Genomic DNA, 22,382 nt, shown 5'->3' with positions numbered 1-22,382 from the left:
GTGCGAAATTTTATCGTTACTGACCGTTAAGTTGAGCTTTGGTCAGACGACCACAAAATACACCTGAAAAAAAAAACCCAATTCCAAATCGTTTTTTTTTTTTTTGGAACGACTCGCTGATGGCTTTATTTACACACGATTAATTGAAAATTGGTATACAAATAAATATGGACATCGTCAAAACAAAATTTTTTCTCTTTCAAAAGATCCTACTCCCCCCTTTAATAAATTGAAAATATTTTTTTTATCGTGGCGCGACGAAGATGGACAGCCACGTTGCCATGACGACCAGAGTCATCAGGAACGAAGAGGTTGTCAGGACGGTGGACTCTGATGCGCAGACCTCATCGAATTTGATCTTTTTACAAGCGTTCTCGTGCACTTGCGACTCGGTCAACGTTTGCGCAACCCTCATCAAGAACAACTGTCGAAAAGAAGAAAAATATATATCCAACGTCAATATTCAAATTCAATTTTGGAAGAGGAAAAAATGAATGAATGAAATTTACCGCGGCGTCTTTACGGCACTTGAACTGGGCCGCGTAATAGACGCACCTCAGGAAACCGTGTTTAGCACTGTGAGCAAATAAGAAAAGATCATATCATGTAGAACTCGTGAATAAATAAACGAGGGAAAATCGCCGGAAAATAGGATCGCCGCTTTCGTGCAATCGATCGACTTAGCATATCACATCGATTGCCTATACAAAATATTACGAATCATCAAAGGGGCTTAACTCCCCTCCTCCCCCCCCCTTTCACTCCGCAAAAGAAAAAAAAAAGGCTTGTGTCAATAATAATAAAAAAAATATTAGAAATTTGTAGGGGAAAACATCGACGTCGATATAGCGTGTTTACATGGAAAATTTACGACCTCGACTACGTCACACATAAAAGAAACTAGACACACTAAAAGGATAAAGAACAAAACGAAAGGAAAAAAAAAAAATAGGGGCCGAATAATCAAACGAATTCTTGTAGAAAATCACATCGGTTTCTGCAATCGATCGCTGAGCTTTGCTTTAAAAAAAAACAAAAAAATAAAATAAATATAAATACAACTATTTTAGTTTTTCCCAATAATCGTGAATGAACCTTATCCGTTTAAAAGCACCGTATCACATAACTGGTATTTTTTTTTTTTAAACGTATCGACTGGAATGAGAAAGGTTTGACTTCGATCAACCACACACACATACACACACAAAACGATTGTCAATGAAATATGGCTTTAATATGCCAAGTGCTGTACTGTAGTACACATACTCTCCAATGGTTAGCTATTACTTATTCATGACCTATTCATCATCGAACCTGCCTCTTCTCTTTGGGGGAAAGGGATACCGGAGAGCTTTTGGAGAAGCAATGCGTTATTCAAAACGAGCAATCTCCTAGATTGAAAGTACATGTTTCTTTGAGAGGGAGGGAGGAAGATTTACAAAATTATTACCGAGAGTGTGTGTGTGTTGCAAAAGAGACACGCAGGACGAAATGCTTTAAGTTTTTCGAGCCATTCATTAACGAAATGAATGTCCATGCTGGCCCGTAGTCTATCAGTGTTATCAACGTTCGTCCCATCAAACGGCCATATTTTTTTTTAGAGGGAAAATTACAGTTGAAATGCGCCAGCTATCTAGAGTGCTACGTCTTAAACGTAAACAATATGCTAGACTTACCAACAAAGGCCAAGATTTCGATCGGCTTTCGTGACGTTGGCTGCTATTTCTTCTGCGACCATACCCTGGGGTAGGGAGACGAAAGAATAATTGATCAGATAAAACTCAGAAGATTGCAAATGTCAGTGATATACGAAAATGAAAAATGATTTAAAAAAAAAAAAAAGAGGAGAAGAGAGAGAGAGAGAGACCTGGAAATGATAAGCGCAGCGTTCCCAATCGTCGGACGTGCCATGGAGACAGCTCTGATGTTGCAGAAATTCTAAACCGGATCCATCGACACACAAAAGGGATTTATTTAATAAAAAAAAAAACGTGAAAAGTAAAAAAAAAAAAAAAAAAATCCACTTTACCCGACTGGAAAACGGGATCGTCGCACAGGAAAGCGAACGTGTGTTGAGCTCCAGCCACTGCCCGTTCCATCTGCAGCTTTTGGCGTTGATTTAGACATTTATCTTTGAACTCGTCGATGCACGACATGCCCACTTTGAAGACCCTGTTAGAAAAGCAAAAAACATCAAATGCATCATCATAAATCTATTTAGGAGCTCCTTTTTATTGATGTCGTAATCATTTTAATAAAAAAGACAGCGGGGGCAACAAGGAACTCCTCCTTAATCCATAGATTGAAAGATAAATGACTCAAATGCTGAGCTGTCTTTCCCCTCCGTCTTTATTTAAGACAGCTGTGTGCTAATGGGGTTAGAACATTTGAAGCAACATGGGCCATAGTAGGAACACGACCGATGTTCTACAATAACTGGAACTGTTTGGAACTACCAAAGTGCTAACGGAATAAGAAAAAAAACAAAAAACACAAGAGCCAAATATAACAGAAATTGACGTGGAACATGTCCGTTCATGACACACGATCGATGCTTTAAAAATTTAATACAACGAAACCGCAAACATCTGCGTCAGGCTGTTAATTCCTTTATGATCCGATAGGATTCACGCAAAAGAAAAAGAAAAATTGATCCCCTTTTTTTTAAATCCTGAACCTTTTGTGATGGAAAATGTTCCAAGGTGGAATACATTTATCACTATAGACCTACTCCCCCCCCCCTGCTCTCGAACGCTACGTTCGGACAAGGCAAACTGTGATGGATTCGCCCGCCACTCGCTTTGAAGATAATGAAGCGATGCGCCATAGAAGCACAGCTCAATGGAAATGATTGGGGCAGGGAGAACAAGAAGGTCATCGCTCATCCGCTGAGTGTCAACATGGAAATCATCGTGAGCTGCAAGAAGAATGTCATTTTCACGGATGAATCAATGTCAACGGTCTGTCCCATCCTCGAGAAAAAAGAAAAAAAAGTTGGAAAACTTCCAGGTGCACAAACATTTTTTTTTTTTTGGGGGGGGGGGGGGGGGGGGGCGCTAGTTTTCAAAAGAGAAAAGTTTTATGTCGATCAATCGGTGCATCCAAGCGGAATCACGGGTCCGGAATAATTTACAAATAAAAAAGAATAAACGAGATCACATAGAAATGCCATTTTTTTTTTCTCTTCTTCTTGCGGGCCTCGATTTTGTCTTATGCAATTCGGAGAAATTTAAATGAATACGCGCTGTGGTTAAGCAAAAACGTCGTTTGGTGATTGACTTTGAACAGAGTTTGCCCATCGCTTTTGCCGCTTATTATTAGTCGTGCAAATAATCAGAAAGAAGAAAGAAAAGCCCTTCAAACTTTAGTCTTGGCTTTTCAAACTTTAACTTGAAGTTATTCCTTCAAAAAAAAAAAACAAACAAAAAAATTCAACCCACGTCTTTTTTCTTTCTTTCCATCTTCAGCTGATGACGTTACAATCGATAATAACGATGACAAAGTACGAAAAAGAACATTTTTTTTGGCTTCCTCAGCAGCTCCTCCCCGCCACTCTATTGCGCTGTTATTATACGACAAACGAACGATGAGTGATTTGAACAAGATGTCATTGTTCGTTTCCTGGGCAGCTTGCTCCCCCCCCCCCCCCTTTGAAGTATATCTTCATCAGCAATGGCAAAAGGCAGCGCCATACTAATTGAATCTCATTCGCGCTTGCGGGGACTCTCCCCGCTCACAGCTCAAAATTATTTTTTTCTGTTTAAATGACATACACACACACATAAAAATCGCATCGTAAGTTAATGCCTATGCGGCACGTACCGGCGTACGTGCGGGTTGCCTTTCTTTTCCATTGAAATCAAGTGACCCCATTTATTTTTAAAGGATTCCCTATACGTGGCACAATAAATCATGCGATACCGTTAAAATTCCGACAGTTGAACGTAGCGCTTTACGAAAATCGATAGGAATAACGAAAAGTCCTCGTGTTCTTGTTATGTTTCGTGTGGGGAGGGGGGGGGGGTTTAAAGCTCGAACGCGTAAGGGCACAAGACATGTGTGTGTTACGACGTCGAAATAGACATAAGAACGTCATGTTTATGGAACTTACGCGCAACGAGCTTGGACAGCCTCTTTGGTCGATGGAATTCCTTTGGCCATGGCTGGGCTGTTCAGCAGAGGTTCGATGGCTTCCAGACACTGGTCCAGCGTGGTCCGGTTGCAATTGACGGCCGATTGGGCAAAGCCTGTAAAATAATAGACAAACGACATTTTTTATTGATTGACTTAGCCAAGCGAAATGATTTGAACTTTGCTTTTCGAGAGAGGGAGAGAAGCGTGTTCTTATGTCGTCGATGCCAATTGCATCGAGCGGCCATCAAATTCTAGTAGCCCACATTTTCCTTCGCTACGAAGCGAGCCTGATATCGGGAAAACAATTAAAAGAGAATGCGCCTAACATGCATTGTACAATATCCCCCCCCCCCAAAGGCTCGAGACGTACCAAACCAAATATAAGAAAATACATAAAATACGCGAGAAAAAAAAAATTTCCTGTTGGATGGGTGCAATGACAGTCGAGAGGCATGCGGCCTTAGCCATTGCAGAAAAATATTGACACAAGTCCCCAATACTATGCGGCTGGGCATTTCAGCGACACGTGGACATTGTGTTATCGGGCAAAAGTGTCCATCCACGTCATGCCCGGAGAACTGGTATCGTTTCTCAAGGGCAGATCATCAACAGACTGGTTTACATCCAGCAGGTCCCCCCCCCCTCTATTTTCGTGGTAGATATATAGTATAGAATAGCGTAGCTATTATTCTTTGTCTTGATTCTACATAAAGTCGTTGTTGAAATGGCCGGTGATAAAAAACGCTGGCCACGTCAACGAGTTGGGCCCTCACGTCCGCCTCTGTGTATTCAACTGTTTATTATTAGAATTTCATTTCTTCTTTTTTTTTTTTTGGGGTGAAAGAGAGACGTTAAAGAAAGAAACGAATGATTATTACTGTTCGTTGTACTACTCAATTCTGCCTCTAAAAGAAGAAACACTTTTCAATGAGCTACCCGATTGGCTTGTCAGTTTTTCTTTTTGTAATTTCAAATCATTTCGTTAGGCAAAGATAAAAATCTATTGCAAAGATTCGAGAAAAAAAAATGGGCCGTTCCTAACGAGAACATTTGTGACAACCGGAGAGAAAAGAGAGAAACGAAAAGAGACAAATTGAATTACATGTCCGAATGCGATGATGATGAAAGTGGAGAAAATGATTTCGCCCATTTTTTGGATGTAGACAAGCGCGTCAAATTCCAGCCGAGACGCGACTCATTCAATCACAAAAAGACGAACTTCATTTTCAATAGAAACTCTGATTTCAATTTGATTACCGCCCTCCTATTTTTCTTTTTCTCTTCAAAAAAAATTAAACCGTACCCATTTTCTGAGTACCAAAATGAAATATGCATTTTGAAAAGGGAAGGCAAACTGCCGGTATGTTAATAAAAGGTGATACGGCAAGCCCCTATGTCTCTAATGTTTTTTTTTTCCTTGTTTCGCCTACACACATATAGAAAGAGAGAAGCGGGGAGAACCCCAGCTAAAAATACATAATCAGCTATGTGCTAACAGAAGCCCCCCACGGCAAACAGCTTTTTGTGTTCATCTATTTATTATGTATGCACAGACAAGGAGGACCGCCGGTGATAACATTATTCTTTTTTCTTTTCGTTTTAAAATCGAAATAATAATATCCGATGATTATTGTGACCCGAAATAAAACGGAGGGGGGGAGATGAAAAGAAGATCATGGCGGAAAATCCCGTCTCCCCCAAGAGAAAACTGGAAATGATTGGACGTTACCGGGGCAAAGAATGGGGAAAACGTGTGGGAAAATTGAATAAACTGAAAAAAGGTAGACAAAAAAAAAAAAAAAAAAAAAAAAAGGGATACATGGGCAGGCAAATTGAAATAAAATTCCCACGGCACCGCTAAGTGGCTAGGAACACGCCCATAAAAAGATTTTCTAGCTTCTAAATTGCATCGACTTAGCGCCGCCCGTAACGAGCAATGCGGGAAATTCAAATTGCGCTCAATAATTAAACATCAACAAGCCATTGATCACTAACTTACATTAACCTTTCCTCTAATTTTTTTTTTGTTTTCAACGCCAACGCAAACCACATAGTTATTTAAATAGAGAAAAAAAAAATTTGAAAAACTATGGCAAACAAGGATCGTCAATCAAAATTCGGCCTCACAATTTCAAGTCGTGCGGGATCGTTACATTTTCAACGACGTCGTTAAAAGCGCATTTCCACGAGAATGATGGATTATTTGAATAACCCCGCGTGGATACAAACAACAGCTTTTTCCATCCCCAACCCCTAGTTTTAGCCAGATAATCATCGCTGTTATGACTGATGAACAAAACAAAAATGAAAAGAAATCCCCAACATTACCGACGAATAGCAAAGCCACCAATACAGCCGCTGAGATGATAGTCTCCATCAAGACCACAGGCCCCATCACATTTGATAAAACTAGAGATCCTTCCTTTACTTTCAAATGAAAAACAAAATGTTGCCGACAGCTGAACGAAGCCGACTGACTATCTTCAACGAGTTGGCCCAACTAGATATGGTCTACTAAACGCACATCTTTTCCGTCCTGCTTCTATGAATGTATATATATATATATACATACACACACACACACACACGCAGAGAGAAAGAGAGAGAGAATGCGTGCTAGCGACTCGCATCTCGTCAGATCTCGAGAGCACAGATGCGGAAAAAGAGGAGGAGGGATTTAAGTATAGAAGACCGTATGCGCAGGACTGCGGGACGAGATTATGCCACCGCCATCGTAGACGTTCGCACAATAGATATTGTAAACAATACCTTCGATACATAATGGATTTTGTTTCTTTTTCTTGTATAAATGGAAAGCGTCGGTTTGATATATATGCATATATAAGATAGAACGATGATATCCACATAGCGAAGCTGACGCGAGATTGAATGCGGATTTGACACATCCCGTTTTACATCCAAAACATTTGAAACGTCCGTTTCAAGAAATCTATTGAAAAAAAAAACTAGACGAGTTGAAGAATTTTTTTTTTTTTTGAAAAACGAATTCCGGATATGTTTTGGATACTAAGACGCAAAGCCAGCCAAACGAATAACCTAAGCGCAATTCCGGGGGCAGGACTGTTTTTCAGCGGAAACACAATCGATCGCAATGCAATTTATCTAAACGGCACGTGGATATAACCCCAAGATATTGTAGTTTTATAAAAGCAAGTCTGATTTTTGGGGTATAACATCGCACTCGACAAGCATGGTTAAAGATATCTAGACAACATCTTCGGCGTTCTAAAAAAAAAAAAAAAAATTCGATGGATATTCAGAAACACGCGCACACTCCATTAGCGAACCAATGTCAACATGTAGACCAACATGAACATATAAAAGCTCGTCCTTCCCTCTCTTATATTTTTTTAAAAGAAAAACCTTGTTATGCATCCCCAAGTTAAGATGACGAGAGTTGTTACTAAACTTGCGGCTACGTGCTGGTTTCTGGATGCAAATAACCCTATCAAGGCGGTACTCTTGCTGGGGGCCCCATCTCCTCATCATTTCAATGTTTGACATCGATACAATGGACCCCGCGCTCAGTTGTTCGTTACGCTGCGACATCAATGGAAATGTGCCACGATGTTTTGTTGAATCCGTTCGGAACAACCAAACTAATAGGAGCACTTCCATCACGAAGCTTCTTTCGGTTGGCATTTCCTCCTTCCTTTCCGCAAAAGAAATAGTTGCTAACTAAGCCTTTTGTGTATAAACAACGGGCAATCAGCGCTGATTGTAGCTCTACTATCACAGGCCGTTCGACATCCCCCCTTCAACACAGAGCGCAATCTTTTTCTTGCTGAGGTCAACTCATTTCGAATTGCCGCTCTCTTTTAGTCTTCTATTCCCACCCCCCACACACAAGAAACGCCCGTTTAGATGGGAAGAGCCAACACTTAGTGGTTCATCAACGGACACAAGAGAAGCAAAAAAAAAAAAAAAAAAAAAAAAAACAGAACTCGTACTGCTTTCAAATGTTCGTTTAAAAAAAAGGGAAAAAAAAAATAGGTAGCTTTCCCGAAATAACTAATGGGGATGCGCGCAGCAGGGTTGCCTGTTTGTGGCAAAGTTCTCTTTTTTTGTATAGACGGCTTAATTGCTTACAGCGATGAGCGTTCATGCTGAAATCGGCTTAAAGGAAGAACATGCCATCCAATTTGAGATTCTTTAAGATTTCGTCAGTTCCAGGTGGAGGTCTTGCAAAAAACATATTGAATGTCAACTGTGACGTTGAGTTCCCGCGGGAAAAAGGGCAGGGGGGAGAGGTTGTAAGATTTTGTATGATCCCCGGGATCGAGCAAAAGAAAAGGAAATTTCCACCGTCGCCACCGTCGGTCGATAATAATAACTCGGGAGCCAAGAAACATCGTCCTAAAGGACTGCTGACCAAAAAGATTGCACGGAAAAGAACAGTGATCATCGCAAGCAAATGGCGTCGTCTGAGAACTTCGTAACACTACCTAACGGTGTCCGAATGCCAATTTTTGGCTTGGGTAAGTTTTCGCAAAAAAAAAAAAAATATATCGTATCGTAAAATGTGTCTGTCGCTCTCTACGGCAATACGGTAGGATATCGGTAAAGAGAGAAAAGAAAAAAGAATAGGAGGGAAAAACATGTCTTACCTTATTGTAGACTCGCAATTCCTATGTGCTCAGTTCCACTCGTATCTGTTAATCTTCTTCACGCGTGTGTGCCTTTGTCCGGCTGGAATCACGGGCCCTTCCCTTATCGGGTGTGCATTTAATCCCTTGTGAGAACAGACAACGATAGAGAACATGACCAGCTGGTGAATTTCATTGCAATATTTTTTGGATTGTATACCTGGCCATTCCGAATGACGCACGAAACCGCGCGATCCAATTGAATTGGCTTTTTTCTGTAATTTTTTTTTATTCCAGGTACATCCCACGGTGGAGGATATAACCAAGACTCTGTCGTTTTTGCGCTGCGTGAATGCAACTATCGGCTGATTGATACTGCCCGGCGTTATGGTTGTGAGCATCTAATCGGACAGGCCATCAAGGTACGTCAGTTCAATGAAAAGATTTTCCTGGAACGGGTACGAAAATATGGCCATGATACGTGGGTTTACAGGAAAGCGGTGTTACGCGGGAATCTGTTTTTCTAGCTACTAAAATGTGGCCAACGGATTACGGAATGGAATCAGCAATTCAGGCGGCAAAATTGAGCCTCACCAAACTCGACACTGATTACTTGGGTAATTTCAAAACAAAAAGCAAAGAACGTTCAACTTGTCAAACCTTGGCTTTCTCCAATGGAAGATCTCTACATGATGCACTGGCCGCTTTGTCCCAGCTCAGTGAACGACGTCCGGTCCACGTTGGATGATGCCTGGCGAGGTATGGAGCGTCTGCTGGATAAAGGAACATGCCGTGCTATAGGTGTCAGTAACTTCTCAATAAAAGACCTTACTGAATTGATGGAAAATTGCAGCGTCGTGCCGCACGTCAGTCCCCAATAATGGATTTGATTAGCCACGCATCTCAAGATGATACAGTCTTTCTATAGGTAAATCAATGCGAGTTCCATCCGTATCAGAATCCGAAAGAACTAAGGACATTCTGTAGAAAAAATAATATTATATTCCAGGTTTGTAATGCTACTCACGTTTTTCTTTTACAACGTTCATCGGAGTAAAAATGTTTCTCACTGCTATTCAAGGGCTATTGTCCGCTAGCTAACGGGCTGATATTGAAAGAAGCTCCAGTGGTCAACGTGGCTCAATCAACTGGCCGATCTCCTGCTCAAGTCTTGATCCGCTGGTCGATTCAGAATGAAGTCGTCACTATACCTAAATCAATCAAGAGAGAAAGAATTAAGGAAAATTGCCAGGTACTCTAAATTTCGTATACATGTATGAATTATTATAACAAAAATTAAACGTAACGATAAAACTGGTCTTGCAGGTATTTGATTTTCAGTTAAATCCCACGGAGATGGCCATGCTCGACAATATACCGACGAGTTTAAGAGCTGTTGATCCAGCGGAGCTACAAGGAAAGATAGATGATAACAAACCCGATGGATACAAACTGCCAGCCCATCTCCAATATGTGCCTTTGTGAAATCTTCCCCATTTTTCCCACGCCTTCTACAGTTGGAAACTGTGTGAACAATTTTGAATATTTGTATTGTGAAAAGTTATCACGAGAATCAGAATCCAGCTTGTCGGTCTACAAATTTTCTGCATAACTGGTTCATCTCTTCCTTGTTCATGTGTTCAGATATGCTTATTGCTCTTGCTAAGGTAATTGTTTGTTTGACAGATTTGGCCTTTATCCAAATCTTTCCATTCATTCCAATAGCTATTTCAAAAGGTAATGCTTTTCCTAGGGATTTCAGCAGTGTACACTCAGGATTCAAGAGCCTATAAATCACAATTAGAAATACGGCTATAAGAAAAATATGAATAATTTACTTGCGAATGTGATGCAAAGGTACAGTGAAAAGGAACCCGTTTGTTGACAAGACACCCAATCCAACATTCTCTCCCAGAGAATTGACACATACCAGCTCTGGTTCCATGTCAGTGCTTGCAATTAGTAACTTGGCAAACACCAGATCTCCGATCTAGGTAACAAAGCTCTAGTTTATCAAATTTGAACTAGAAACAAATCTGAGAAATATACCTGAATGTTGGGCTTGTTCTTTTTGGTGGCACCTGGAAATGCAATGCTTGAAAGAGAGGCTTCCTCGCTTGATCCAATATAGACTTTGAACGATTCACCAACCTTATTGGTAACCACACCAATAACATCATCTCCTCTTGCGGGAACGTACTAAAACAGAATACGAATATACTCAGCGGAAAATGGAGTAGGCCACATGGCTAGAGTAGATTTTTAAATTTTTTTGTACTCGTCTGTGATGACAGTCTATCCAGTAAGTTGGTGGCGTTGATTTCGTACGTAAAATGCCTGGTTTAGTAACTAAAATCTGTTTGCCATACTTCCTGAGACCGGGACCAAGTATGATTTTGGCATTCGAAACTTCATCTGCCTTTGATAAAATCACCGTATCGCCTGGAAGGTAGATCTGATTCACGTGTGTGGAAAACGATTTTTCCGCCATTTTTCACAGGTTTGAATAAACAACATCTTTTCTTCGTCTTCTGGTGGGATAACATATTAACATAAAATTTTAATGAAAAATTCGTGGCCTAGAAACAATAATTAGATAACTCTGCAAACAAAAATGTTGTGCCAAATCTACTTTTTAATACAAGCGAAAAATTAACCAGTGGCATGGAAATTTGAAGAATTTTTAAAGATTGAAGTCAAACGGGTATATGTTGTAGTATCATAAAGATGCTTTGCCTTCCTAGGCCGTCAGTTTCTTTTCAATGATGTTGAATCCATTTGCTCAACATTTCTACATATAAAGTGATGTAGCATGAAAACAACATTCAAAAGAGCACAAGTGTGCATAAACATTCAAGGATTTTTGTCTAATAAACCGTTTTTCCCATCCCATCAAGACGTGACAGTCAAACTTCGAATAACAAGTTATTTCACAATTTCATTATCCGATAAACGTACACCTTTACCATTTCGAAATTAAAAGGATACTTAGGCATTTGGTTATCGAAATCTTACATCATTTGAGTAATTTTTCTTTCCAATCATCCTAACAAGGAAAACTGCAACAAGGAAAACTGTCAATCAAATGTCACCAAATACTTAAGGTATTTGTCCCGTTTTTATCACCAAACTAATTCTTTTATCGTTTATGTCCCAATCGTTTTGATTGAGCTAATATATAAACGCGACTGAAAACTTATAATGTCAATCCATTTTATCACAAAGTCCACAACATGGCGGTCTTCTGTCGTCTTCCACTTCTACTAGTCCTCTACGGCGTTTTCGGCTGCACTTTCAGTAGCCGGGTCAACATCACCAACAACGGTTATCGTGATTTGGTCGTGGCGATTTCACCTGATGTCCAACCAGATCAAGCTGCAGTTTTACTGCATAACATACAGGTACAGTAGCTTTTTGTTTTTAAAGCAAAAAATAAGTTCATACAAATGTAGTTTACATTCTTTTTTTTACAGAGAATCATCACCGAGGCTTCGGCTGATTTGTATACGGCTACACGACAAAGATCATTTATCAAATCGGTGCAAATTCTAATTCCTCAGACGTGGGTAAACATCACCGCAAACGCAAGCACTTGGGAGACCTTTCAGGTATACGCAAAAGCATTTGAATTCCTTTTTTGTTTTCGTACGATAAAGACTGCAAAACGTCACATTGACAATTGTAAGTCTTTCGACGTTCGTACAAAAGCATTTCATTTCTATGCAAGAAAACATTGAATACTCTACAAACATTTCAGGATGCTGAAATTCAAATTGACCTCCCAAATTGGAAATATGGTGACAAACCCTACACCGTGCAACTGGGCGGATGCGGCGATCCTGGCCAGTATATTCATTGGACTCCAAATTATGTCAACACTTTCGATACCGATACCACAAAATCGCAGTTCGGTCCAGCTGGTATGCTTTTCTATTTCATTAATGTTTTTCCAACTATCTTGAGCTACATTTTCAAAACGTAGGTCAAGTTTTCGTGAGGGAATGGGCTCGACTGCGCTATGGTGTCTTTGAAGAACACGGCTACACCGGTGATGACTCTGCTTTTCCAACCTTCTACCGGCCAGGCTCTGCCCAGCAATCAGCTGATATGGTACCCAATGTTTGCTCTAACGAACCAGTTGACTTTACGGTTGACTACGGTTGCGGCGTGGACCCGCAGACAGGCCTTTACGATTCGAATTGCACGTACAGTTTCCCAGACACTTTTAAGCCAACATCATCCATCATGTCCGACACCAGAATGCTCCCCTCGGTATCCTCTTCATTAAAATTGGCTCTTCTAGAAAAGTAACTTATCAGTTGCTATTTAGGCGGCGCATTTCTGCGATGACGATCCATCTAGCCTTCACAAACACAACCGAGAAGCACCGACCAAGCAAAACGCTGTTTGTGACTCGCAAAGTGTTTGGTCAGTAATTTCGAATCACGCCGATTTCGCCAGGAATAACAATCCGTCTGCTACCATCGCCGATACCAAACCGACGTTCAACATAGTTCGAGTTTTGACCGGTGCTCGCTACGTCCTCGTTACTGACGTTTCCGGAAGCATGGAGACTTATGTAAGAATCTTGCTGTTTTCTCAATAAGTCCAGAAATTTTATTTGAGCGTCAAAAACATTTAAGAACGGACGTTTATTGTTTGTAGAATCGCATCGGCAGATTACACGATGCGGCCACCCGTTGGATTAAATATGACATCACCGATGGTACTTCTTTGGGTATCGTCAAGTTCAGGTAAACCTACAATTCATTTCGACCAAACACGTTCGTTGTGGTGTAAATTTTTGTTTACATTGTATGTAATAGCACCGGGGCTCAAATGTTAAGTCCCTTGACTGTAGTGAATGAGAAGTACCCGCCAACAATTGATGGATAACGTTCCATACAGGACAGAAGGCAACATGTATAGGATGTGGTCTGCAGATAGCTTTAAATGTAAGCAGGCCCACCATGTCTACCGAAATCAGTACTATTCACTGTACCAGGAATAACGTTATCTAATCATTTTAGATGTTGACACCTGGTGGTAAAGGAGGTGTGATCGTGTTGGTGACTGACGGCATGGAGAATGAGCATCCGTATATAGCCGAGATGTACCCCCAACTAATCGATGCTCAAGTTCAAGTGGTGTCTATCGCTTTTGGGTATAACTTAAGAGCTTTTTCAATGATCTACTTTTCGATTACTGATTAACTGATCATCCTTCATCTTTTAGTAGGGCGGCTGAGGAAGAAATTGAAGTTTTGGCTACCAAAACGAACGGCAAAAGTTATTTTATCAATGATAACGGGAATGATGACGAGCTGAACGACGCTTTCACCGGTTCATTGACTTACCAACCGGCCGTACCTGTCGGGGAGCTGACTGTTATCCTTTTCCAGGGAAAATACCAAAATGGCAATACATTTCAAGATTCTGTCTTCGTCGATTACACCGTCGGCAGAAACCTTACGTTCCGCCTCGAATATACGCAGAAGAATTACATTGGGAGCTTCTCTGTACGATCGCCTATTGGCCAAGTGTACGACCAGCCTACCTATGACAACAGCGCGAAATTGGCTTTCATTATCATTCCCGATATAGCCGAAGAAGGGGAATGGAAATTCACGTTGAATGTCAACTCGGCTTATTCTCAAGATTACGCCAGTGTTATCGTCACGTCGAAATCAAGAACCGATTTAGCGGCGCCAATCACCGTCGAATGCTCCGTTCCGAGTGGAACTGTCGTCGCAAACGCCGCTGTCATGCCTGCCCGTCTCGTCGCCGTTGTGACACAAGGACGTAACCGTGTCATCGGAGCTAATGTCATGTACGTAATTGATCATCTTAAAAAAAAAAGAATAAGGGAATTTTAAATTAAGTTTAATACTTTCAATATTTCAGAGCTCACGTGTTGAGCCCCGATTCGGCCGATCACGTCGTCAAATTAGAAGACACCGGAGTCGGAGCGGATACAGGCAAAAACGACGGTATCTATTCACGCTACTACGTGGCCCTTAACATTGCTGGACGCTACACGTTGGTCTGTGAAGTCAATAATACGCAAGGGACTTACATTGACGATGGCGTAACGTCTCAGCAACGAACCACTATGGGTAACTTCGAACGCGTCCAGTCGGGGGGCACCTTCAGGGTAAATGCAACCATCTTATTCTTACATTTTTACTGATGACTGATGGTAAATTATTGAAAATTGATGAATTTCGTAGGTGGAAATTCCTATGACAACTACGTACCCACCCAGTCGAGTAACGGATTTGAAAGTGGTAGCTATGCAAGTTGATCAAATGTCTTTTACAATTGAATGGACGGCCCCTGGCGATCAACTCGATGTCGGAACTGGTAATTTAATCACTAAAGAAATTAGACTAATTCTTTGCAGTTACTTTTTTTTAATGTTAATGTTTGTTTAAAAATCAAACAGCGTCTGCGTATCAGATCAAATATTCGACCACCTTCGATAGTTTGATGGACAACAATTTCGACTCGAGCTCTTCCGTTCAATTTGGATCACAAGACATCATTGACGGCAGTATGCAACCACTGGAATCTGGTGGCAAACAAAACGTCTCGCTCCGGCTTCCTTTGACAGCTGACGACGCCACGTATTACATTGGCCTGAGGGCCATTAACAAGAACAATGTGGCTAGCAACACTTCCAACGTCGTCTCCGTCCAAATTGTGCGTGTTAAACCACCATCGACGCAGCCACCGACAACTACGAGCACTCAAGTGCCATCCACTACATCCAGCAGCTTAAACGCTGGTATGTATTCTGATCATCCTACCCGTAAAAAGGAAATATCCCCTAAATTCTTAATCTATCAGGATGCAATGGAGCATTGACGACTCCCAGCGGATTGTTAACGTCTCCCAACTACCCCGGAGCCTACCCCAATAACTACAACTGCCAATGGACCATACAATTGGCACCTGGCTCCAAAATTCGTTTGACATTTAGCCATTTCGACATTGAAAGTCCTTTCGACTACGTCGAGGTGTACGACGGATCTTCCACCTCTGCTACTCGGCTATTGAAACACACCGGATCGACCCTACCCAGTGCACCGGTTAGCTCCTCGTCCAACGAAATGCTCGTACGTTTCGTCACTGATGCCACCGGAAATTATTTTAGAGGATGGAGGGCTACCTACATTGTCGCTTAATCATGTCATGAACAACGCTGATTTGATCTCCGCCCCTTTTTTTTCTTTCTTAACAATCAAATACATAGAATTTTAGCAGCATAACACGGTCACCTAACGTCTAGGACTTACCTAATTTGTTTCAAATTAAGCTGAATAGGCGATGGCCATGAAGTTGAGCACCGTCTATCACTGACTTGAATTCGTAATCATTGCATTCGTCTGTCCACGAAACGTTGCGTTACAACTAAATATTAAAGCCTTGGGCACAGGCTTTCGAGGGCACGATAAAAGATCCAATTGTAGTAACCCATCATTTGCACTCGTTCATTTTCACGTACATAATATGCTTAGAGTTGCCAACCCCGCACCTACGCAGACGTTTTCTGTCCAACAAAATGGTGCGGATGTTGACAACTCATTGTTTAGATGTGCGCAATTTCAATGTACTATAGTTCGAGCCTTCCGCCAACTATGAGTACAATTACACAGTTAGAGCGTAGTTGTGCCTTCAAAGCCAATGTCCAGGAAGTTGCCAATCGGTCCATGGGAAACGTCAGCTTGTAAGACAGATATTTCGGCAGCGTTTGTTGCACAAGAAAACAGCAACATTTGATCACCTACAATTAAACAATAGTCCAGGGTAATTGAATTCTATTCTCTCTTGCTCCACAATGAAGATTTTCTGTGATTACTTAAGACTTGGAAATAACACACAAAGATACAGAGCACATAAAACTTCTATTACTTGCCACAGTAGCTTATTAGTTGATAGTTTTATGTTACCAGTGTTTTTATTAGTTTTAGTTTTAAACATACTTGTGAATATGATGCAAAGGTACAGTGATAACGAAGCCGTTTGTTGATCAGACACCCAATCCAACATTTTCTCCCAGTGAATTCACACATACTAGTTCTGGTTCCATGTCAGTGCTCGCTATTTGTACCTTGGCAAACGCCAGATCCCCGATCTAGGTAATAAAGCCCCAGTTTATCAAATTTGAACTAGCAACAAATCAGAGAAATATACCTGTATGTTGGACTTGTTCTTATTGGGGCACCTGGAAATGCAATGCTTGAAAGGGAAGCTTCTTCCCTTGATCCAATATAGACTTTGAACAATTCATCAACAACATTGGTAACCACACCAATAACATCAGTCTCCTCTTGCGGGAACGTAGTAAAACAGAATACGGATATAGTCATCGGAAAAGGGAGCAGACCACATAGCAAGAGCAGATTTTGAAATTTTTTTGTACTTGTCTGTGATGACAGTCTATCCAGTAAGTTGGTGGCGTTGATTTCGTACGTAAAATTCCTGGTTTAGTAACTAAAATCTGTTTGCCATATTTCCTCAGACCAGGGCCGAGTACGATTTTGGCATTCGAAATTTCATCTGTCTTTAATAAAGTCACCGAATCGCCTGGAAGGTAGATCTGATTCACGTGTGTGGAAAATGATTTTTCCGCCATTTTTCACAGGTTTGGATAAACAACATCTTTTCTTCGCCTTCTGGTGGGCTAACATATTAACATAAAATTTTACTGAAAAATTCGTGGTCTAGAAACAATAATTAGATAACTCTACAAACAAAAATGTTGTGGAAAATCTCCTTATTAGTACGAAAGTAAAATCAACCAGTGGCATGGAGAATTTGAAGGATTTTTAAAGGTTTAAGTCAAACGGGTATATGTAGTAGCTCATAAAGAATGCTTTGGCTTTCTAGTTCTACGCCGTAAGCTTCTTTTCGCTGATATTTAATCTATTTGCTGAACATTTATACATATAAAGTGATGTATCATAAACAACAATATACAAAAGCGCAAAAGTGTGCATAAACATTCAAGGATTTTTGTCTAATAAATAGTTTTTCTCATCCCATCAAGAAGTGAATCCCATTAAGAAGGGATCACTTCTTGATGGGATTCAAAGTTTGACGTCAAACTTCGAATAAAAACAACAAACTATTTCACAATTTCATTATCCGATAAACGTACACCTTAACACGTAATACCATAATCACTTCTTGATGGGATTCGAAGTTTAATGTCAAACTTCGAATAACAACAACAAGCTATTTATTTCACAATTTCATTATCCGATAAACGTACACCTTAACACTTCGAAATAACCCTGATATTCAGACATTTGGTTATCGAAATCTTACATCTTTAGGGTAATTTATCTTGCCAATTATCCTAACCACGAAATATGGAAAGAAAATAACATGCTTTTACCCATGGTATTTGTCTCGTTTTTATCACCAAATTAATTTTTTTTATCGTTTGTGTCCCAACAGTTTTGATTGAGCTAATATATAAATGCAACTGAAAACTTAGAATGTCTATCCATTTCATAACAAGCTCCACAACATGGCGGCCTACTGTCGTCTTACACTTCTACTAATCCTCTACGGGTTTTTCGGCTGCACTTTCAGTAGCAGGGTCAGCATCACCAACAACGGCTATCGTGATTTGGTCGTGGCGATTTCACCTGATGTCCAGCCAGATCAAGCAGCAGATTTACTGTATAACATTCAGGTACAGTAGCTTTTTGTTTTTAAAGCAAAAATTAAGTTCAAACAAATCTAGTTTTAATTTTCTTACAGAGAATCATTACTGAGGCTTCGGCTGATTTGTATACGGCTACACGACAAAGATCATTTATCAAATCGGTGCAAATTCTAATTCCTCAGACGTGGGTAAACACCACATCAAACGCAAGCACTTGGGAGACTTTTCAGGTACACGCAAAAGCATTTGAATTCTTTTTTTTTCGTACGATAAAGACTGCAAAATGTCACATAATATAACACTGACAATTGTGAGTCTTTAGACGTACGTACAAAAGCATTTCATTTCTATGCAAGAAACCACATTGAATACTCTACAAACATTTCAGGATGCTGAAATTCAAATTGACCTCCCAAATTGGAAATATGGTGACAAACCATACACCGTGCAACTGGGCGGATGCGGCGAACCTGGCCAATATATTCATTGGACTCCAAGTTATGTCAACACTTTCGATACCGATACCACAAAATCGCAATTCGGTCGAGCTGGTATGCTTTTCTATTTCATTAATGTTTTTCGAACTATCTTGAGCTACATTTTCAAAACGTAGGTCAACTTTTCGTGAGGGAATGGGCTCGACTGCGCTACGGTGTCTTTGAAGAGCACGGCTACACCGGTGATGACTCTTCTTTTCCTACCTTCTATCGGCCAGGATCTGCCCAGCAGTCTGCTGACATGGTACCCAATGTTTGCTCCAACGAACCAGTTGAATTTACGATTGACTACGGTTGTGGGGTGGACCCGCAAACGGGCCTTTACGATTCGAATTGCGTGTACAGTTTCCCAGACACGTTTAAGCCAACATCATCCATCATGTCCGACACCAGATTGCTCCCCTCGGTATCGTCTTCATTAAAATTGGCTTTTCTAAAAAAGTTATTTATCGTTTTGCCATTTAGGCGGCGCATTTCTGCGATGACGATCCGTCCAGCCTTCACAAACACAACCGAGAAGCACCGACCAAGCAAAACGCTGTTTGTGACTCGCGTAGTGTTTGGTCGGTAATTTCGAATCATGCCGATTTCGCACGGAATAACAATCCGCCTGCTGCCATCGCCGATATCAAACCAACGTTCAACATAGTTCGAGTTTTGACTGGTGCTCGCTATGTCCTCGTTACTGACGTTTCCGGAAGTATGGACGATTATGTAAGAATCTTGCAGCTTTCTGAAGTCCAGAAATTTCAGCATCAAACATTTGAGTACAGACCTCTTCTGCTTGTAGAATCGCATCGGCAGATTACACGATGCAGCCCGCCGTTGGATTAAATATGATATTACCGATGGCACTTCTTTGGGTATCGTTAAGTTCAGGTAAAGCTATAATTCATTTCGACCAAACACATTCGTTGAAATTTAAATTTTTGTTTACATTGTATGTAATAGCACCGGGGCTCAAATGTTAAGTCCCTTGACTGTAGTGAATGAGAATACCCGCCAACAGTTGATGGATAACGTTCCATACTATACAGAATACAACACGTGCATAGGATGTGGTCTGCAGATAGCTTTAAATGTAAGCAGGCCCACCATGTCTACCGAAATCAGTACTATTCACCGTAACAGGAATAACTTTGCCCAATCAATTTAGATGTTGAGGCCGGGTGGTAAAGGAGGTGTGATCGTGTTGGTGACTGACGGCATGGAGAATGAGCATCCGTATATAGCCGAGATGTACCCCCAACTAATCGATGCTCAAGTTCACGTGGTGTCTATCGCTTTTGGGTATAACTTAAGAGCTTTTTCAATGATCTACTTTTCGATTACTGATTAACTGATCATCATTCATCTTTTAGTAAAGCCGCTGAGACGGAAATCGAAGTTTTGGCTACCAAAACTAACGGCAAAAGTTATTTTATCAATGATAACGGGAACTATGACGAGCTGAACGACGCTTTCACCGGTTCATTGACTTATCAACCGGCCGTACCTGTCGGGGGGCTGACTGTTATCCTTTTCCAGGCAAAATACCAATACGGCAGTAGATTTGAAAATTCTGTCTTCGTCGATTACACCGTCGGCAGAAACCTTACGTTCCGCCTCGAATATACGCAGAGAAATTACATTGTGAGCTTCTCTGTACAATCGCCTAGTGGTCAGGTGTACAACCAGCCTACCTATGACAACAGCGCGAAATTGGCTTTGATTATCATTCCCGACTTAGCCGAAGAAGGGGAATGGAAATTCACGGTGATTGTCAACTCCGCTTATTTTCAAGATTATGCCAGGGTTATCGTCACGTCGAAACCAAGAACCGATTCGGCGGCGCCAATCACCGTCGAATGCTCCGTCCCGAGTGGAACGGTCGTTGCAAACGCCGCTGTCATGCCTGTCCGTCTCGTCGCCGTTGTGACACGAGGACGTAACCGTGTCATCGGAGCCAATGTCATGTGCGTAATTGATCATCTTTAAGAAAAGAATAGGGGCATTTTCACGTTCAATACTTTTGACATTTCAGAGCTCACGTGGTGAGCCCCGATTCTGCGGATTACGTCGTCAAATTAGAAGACACCGGAGTCGGAGCCGATACAGCCAAAAACGACGGTATCTATTCACTCTACTACGTGGCCCTTAACGTTACCGGACGCTACACGTTGGTCTGTGAAGTCAATAGTACGGCAGGGACTTATATTGACGATGGCGTAACGTCTCAGCAACGAACTACTATGGGTAACTTCGAACGCGTCCAGTCCGGAGGCGCATTCAGGGTAAATGCAACCAACGTGTTCGTACACTTTGACTTATGATTGACGCTGAATTACCGAAAACTGATGGATTAATTTTGAAGGTGGAAATCCCCATGAGAACTACCTACCCACCCAGTCCAGTAACAGATTTGAAAGTGATGGCTATGCAAGTTGATCAAATGTCTTTTACAATTGAATGGACGGCCCCTGGCGATCAACTCGATGTCGGAACTGGTAATTTTATCACTAAAGAAATGCGGCTAATTCTTTGTCGTAACTTGTTTTCAAATGTTAATTTTTTATTTAAAAACCAAACAGCGTCTGCGTATCAGATCAAATATTCGACCAACTTCGATAGTTTGATGGATAACAATTTCGACTCAAGCTCGTCTGTGCAATTTGAATCCCAAGACGTCATTGACGGCAGTATGCAACCGTTGGAATACGGTAGCAAACAAAATGTCACTCTCCGGCTTCCTTCGACGGCTGACGACGCCACCTATTACATCGCCCTAAGGACCATCAACAAAAACAATGTGGCTAGCAACACTTCCAACGTCGTCTCCGTCCAAATTGTGCGTGTTAAACCACCACAGACGCAGCCACCGACAACTACGACCACTCAAGTGCCATCCACTACATCCAGCAGCTTAAACAGTGGTATGTATTCCGATCATCCTACCCGAGAAAAGGAAATATCCCCTAAATTCTTAATCTATCAGGATGCAATGGAGTATTGACGACTCCTAGCGGATTGTTAACGTCTCCCAACTACCCCGGAGCCTACCCCAATAACTACAACTGCCAATGGACCATACAGTTGCCACGTGGCTCCAAAATCAGTTTGACATTTAGCCATTTCGACGTTGAAAGTCCTTTCGACTTCGTCGAGGTGTACGACGGATCTTCGACCTCTGGTACTCGGCTGTTGGAGCACACCGGATCGACCCTGCCCAGCGCACCAGTTAGCTCCTCGTCCAACGAAATGGTCGTACGTTTCGTCACCGATGCCACCGGAAATCATTTTAGAGGATGGAGGGCTACCTACATTGTAGCTTAATCATTTCATGAACAACGCTGATTTGATCCCCCCCCCCTTTTTTTTTTGCTTTCTTAACAATCAAATACATAGAGTTTTAGTAGCTAACACGGTCACCTAACGTCTAGGACTTACCTAATTTATTTGAAATTGAGCTGAATAAGCGATGGCCATG

General features: G+C 41.3%; 4 protein-coding genes, 1 long non-coding RNA gene and 1 pseudogene across 6 annotated transcripts; 3 read left to right on the top strand and 3 right to left on the bottom strand.

Annotated features, from left to right (window-relative positions):
* Positions 1 to 142: 142 nt before the first annotated feature.
* LOC130694347 (uncharacterized) lies at positions 143 to 9,100 on the bottom strand. Of its 2 annotated transcripts, XM_057517422.2 has the most exons (8): positions 8,962 to 9,100; positions 8,763 to 8,887; positions 4,112 to 4,247; positions 2,030 to 2,172; positions 1,868 to 1,938; positions 1,677 to 1,741; positions 510 to 576; positions 143 to 424 (listed from the first exon to the last, which is right to left on the bottom strand). In XM_057517422.2, the coding sequence occupies exons 3-8, from the start codon at positions 4,159 to 4,161 to the stop codon at positions 245 to 247; spliced, it is 576 nt and encodes a 191-aa protein (XP_057373405.1). In that variant the 5' UTR covers positions 4,162 to 4,247; positions 8,763 to 8,887; positions 8,962 to 9,100; the 3' UTR covers positions 143 to 244. The 2 variants fall into 2 exon arrangements, with proteins under 2 accessions (XP_057373405.1, XP_057373404.1); XM_057517421.2 differs by lacking the exons at positions 8,763 to 8,887; positions 8,962 to 9,100 and adding an exon at positions 6,463 to 6,617 and having other exon boundaries at positions 144 to 424.
* Positions 8,501 to 10,344, top strand: LOC130694344 (uncharacterized oxidoreductase ZK1290.5-like). The gene is made up of 7 exons (XM_057517416.1): positions 8,501 to 8,633; positions 9,039 to 9,163; positions 9,235 to 9,358; positions 9,423 to 9,607; positions 9,670 to 9,750; positions 9,823 to 9,993; positions 10,068 to 10,344. Exons 1-7 carry the CDS (start codon positions 8,570 to 8,572, stop codon positions 10,224 to 10,226), a joined length of 909 nt encoding a protein of 302 aa, XP_057373399.1. The 5' UTR covers positions 8,501 to 8,569; the 3' UTR covers positions 10,227 to 10,344.
* On the bottom strand, positions 10,275 to 11,267 carry LOC130694346 (exosome complex component RRP40-like). The gene is made up of 4 exons (XM_057517419.2): positions 11,020 to 11,267; positions 10,791 to 10,940; positions 10,580 to 10,731; positions 10,275 to 10,528 (listed from the first exon to the last, which is right to left on the bottom strand). The coding sequence occupies exons 1-4, from the start codon at positions 11,230 to 11,232 to the stop codon at positions 10,315 to 10,317; spliced, it is 729 nt and encodes a 242-aa protein (XP_057373402.1). The 5' UTR covers positions 11,233 to 11,267; the 3' UTR covers positions 10,275 to 10,314.
* A 674-nt stretch (positions 11,268 to 11,941) lies between these two features.
* On the top strand, positions 11,942 to 15,963 carry LOC130694326 (calcium-activated chloride channel regulator 4-like; annotated as a pseudogene).
* Positions 15,963 to 17,428, bottom strand: LOC130694366 (uncharacterized). Its single transcript, XR_009001993.2, has 4 exons — positions 17,166 to 17,428; positions 16,937 to 17,072; positions 16,726 to 16,877; positions 15,963 to 16,526 (listed from the first exon to the last, which is right to left on the bottom strand). It is a non-coding gene; the product is annotated as an uncharacterized LOC130694366 (long non-coding RNA).
* Positions 17,429 to 18,273: 845 nt separating this feature from the next.
* LOC130694359 (calcium-activated chloride channel regulator 4-like) lies at positions 18,274 to 22,264 on the top strand. Its single transcript, XM_057517438.2, has 13 exons — positions 18,274 to 18,446; positions 18,515 to 18,649; positions 18,808 to 18,970; positions 19,033 to 19,322; positions 19,382 to 19,630; positions 19,707 to 19,795; positions 19,868 to 19,997; positions 20,073 to 20,206; positions 20,278 to 20,871; positions 20,940 to 21,189; positions 21,270 to 21,402; positions 21,487 to 21,828; positions 21,891 to 22,264. The coding sequence occupies exons 1-13, from the start codon at positions 18,279 to 18,281 to the stop codon at positions 22,226 to 22,228; spliced, it is 3,015 nt and encodes a 1,004-aa protein (XP_057373421.1). The 5' UTR covers positions 18,274 to 18,278; the 3' UTR covers positions 22,229 to 22,264.
* Positions 22,265 to 22,382: the final 118 nt, after the last annotated feature.

Source organism: Daphnia carinata, chromosome 4, assembly GCF_022539665.2.
Source record: "Daphnia carinata strain CSIRO-1 chromosome 4, CSIRO_AGI_Dcar_HiC_V3, whole genome shotgun sequence".
Classification (NCBI taxonomy): Eukaryota; Metazoa; Arthropoda; class Branchiopoda; order Diplostraca; family Daphniidae; genus Daphnia; species Daphnia carinata.
This window is presented reverse-complemented; position numbering and strand designations above follow the sequence as displayed.

What these genes read in the sequence shown, in the direction of transcription:
- LOC130694359 (XM_057517438.2), top strand. Translation starts at nt 18,279, where the DNA reads ATGGCGGCCTACTGTCGTCTTACACTTCTACTAATCCTCTACGGGTTT. An exon ending in TCAACTCGATGTCGGAACTG is followed by an intron (nt 21,403 to 21,486) that starts GTAATTTTATCA and finishes AAAACCAAACAG; the next exon opens with CGTCTGCGTATCAGATCAAA. An exon ending in ATCCAGCAGCTTAAACAGTG is followed by an intron (nt 21,829 to 21,890) that starts GTATGTATTCCG and finishes TTAATCTATCAG; the next exon opens with GATGCAATGGAGTATTGACG.
- LOC130694347 (XM_057517421.2), bottom strand. Translation starts at nt 6,529, where the DNA reads ATGGGGCCTGTGGTCTTGATGGAGACTATCATCTCAGCGGCTGTATTG. An exon ending in CGATCCCGTTTTCCAGTCGG is followed by an intron (nt 1,939 to 2,029) that starts GTAAAGTGGATT and finishes GATCCGGTTTAG; the next exon opens with AATTTCTGCAACATCAGAGC. An exon ending in GCTGCGCTTATCATTTCCAG is followed by an intron (nt 1,742 to 1,867) that starts GTCTCTCTCTCT and finishes TCCCTACCCCAG; the next exon opens with GGTATGGTCGCAGAAGAAAT.
- LOC130694344 (XM_057517416.1), top strand. Translation starts at nt 8,570, where the DNA reads ATGGCGTCGTCTGAGAACTTCGTAACACTACCTAACGGTGTCCGAATG. An exon ending in ACTCGACACTGATTACTTGG is followed by an intron (nt 9,359 to 9,422) that starts GTAATTTCAAAA and finishes CTCCAATGGAAG; the next exon opens with ATCTCTACATGATGCACTGG. An exon ending in ATTGCAGCGTCGTGCCGCAC is followed by an intron (nt 9,608 to 9,669) that starts GTCAGTCCCCAA and finishes GTCTTTCTATAG; the next exon opens with GTAAATCAATGCGAGTTCCA.
- LOC130694346 (XM_057517419.2), bottom strand. Translation starts at nt 11,232, where the DNA reads ATGGCGGAAAAATCGTTTTCCACACACGTGAATCAGATCTACCTTCCA. An exon ending in TAGACTGTCATCACAGACGA is followed by an intron (nt 10,941 to 11,019) that starts GTACAAAAAAAT and finishes ATTCTGTTTTAG; the next exon opens with TACGTTCCCGCAAGAGGAGA. An exon ending in AGAACAAGCCCAACATTCAG is followed by an intron (nt 10,732 to 10,790) that starts GTATATTTCTCA and finishes TTTGTTACCTAG; the next exon opens with ATCGGAGATCTGGTGTTTGC.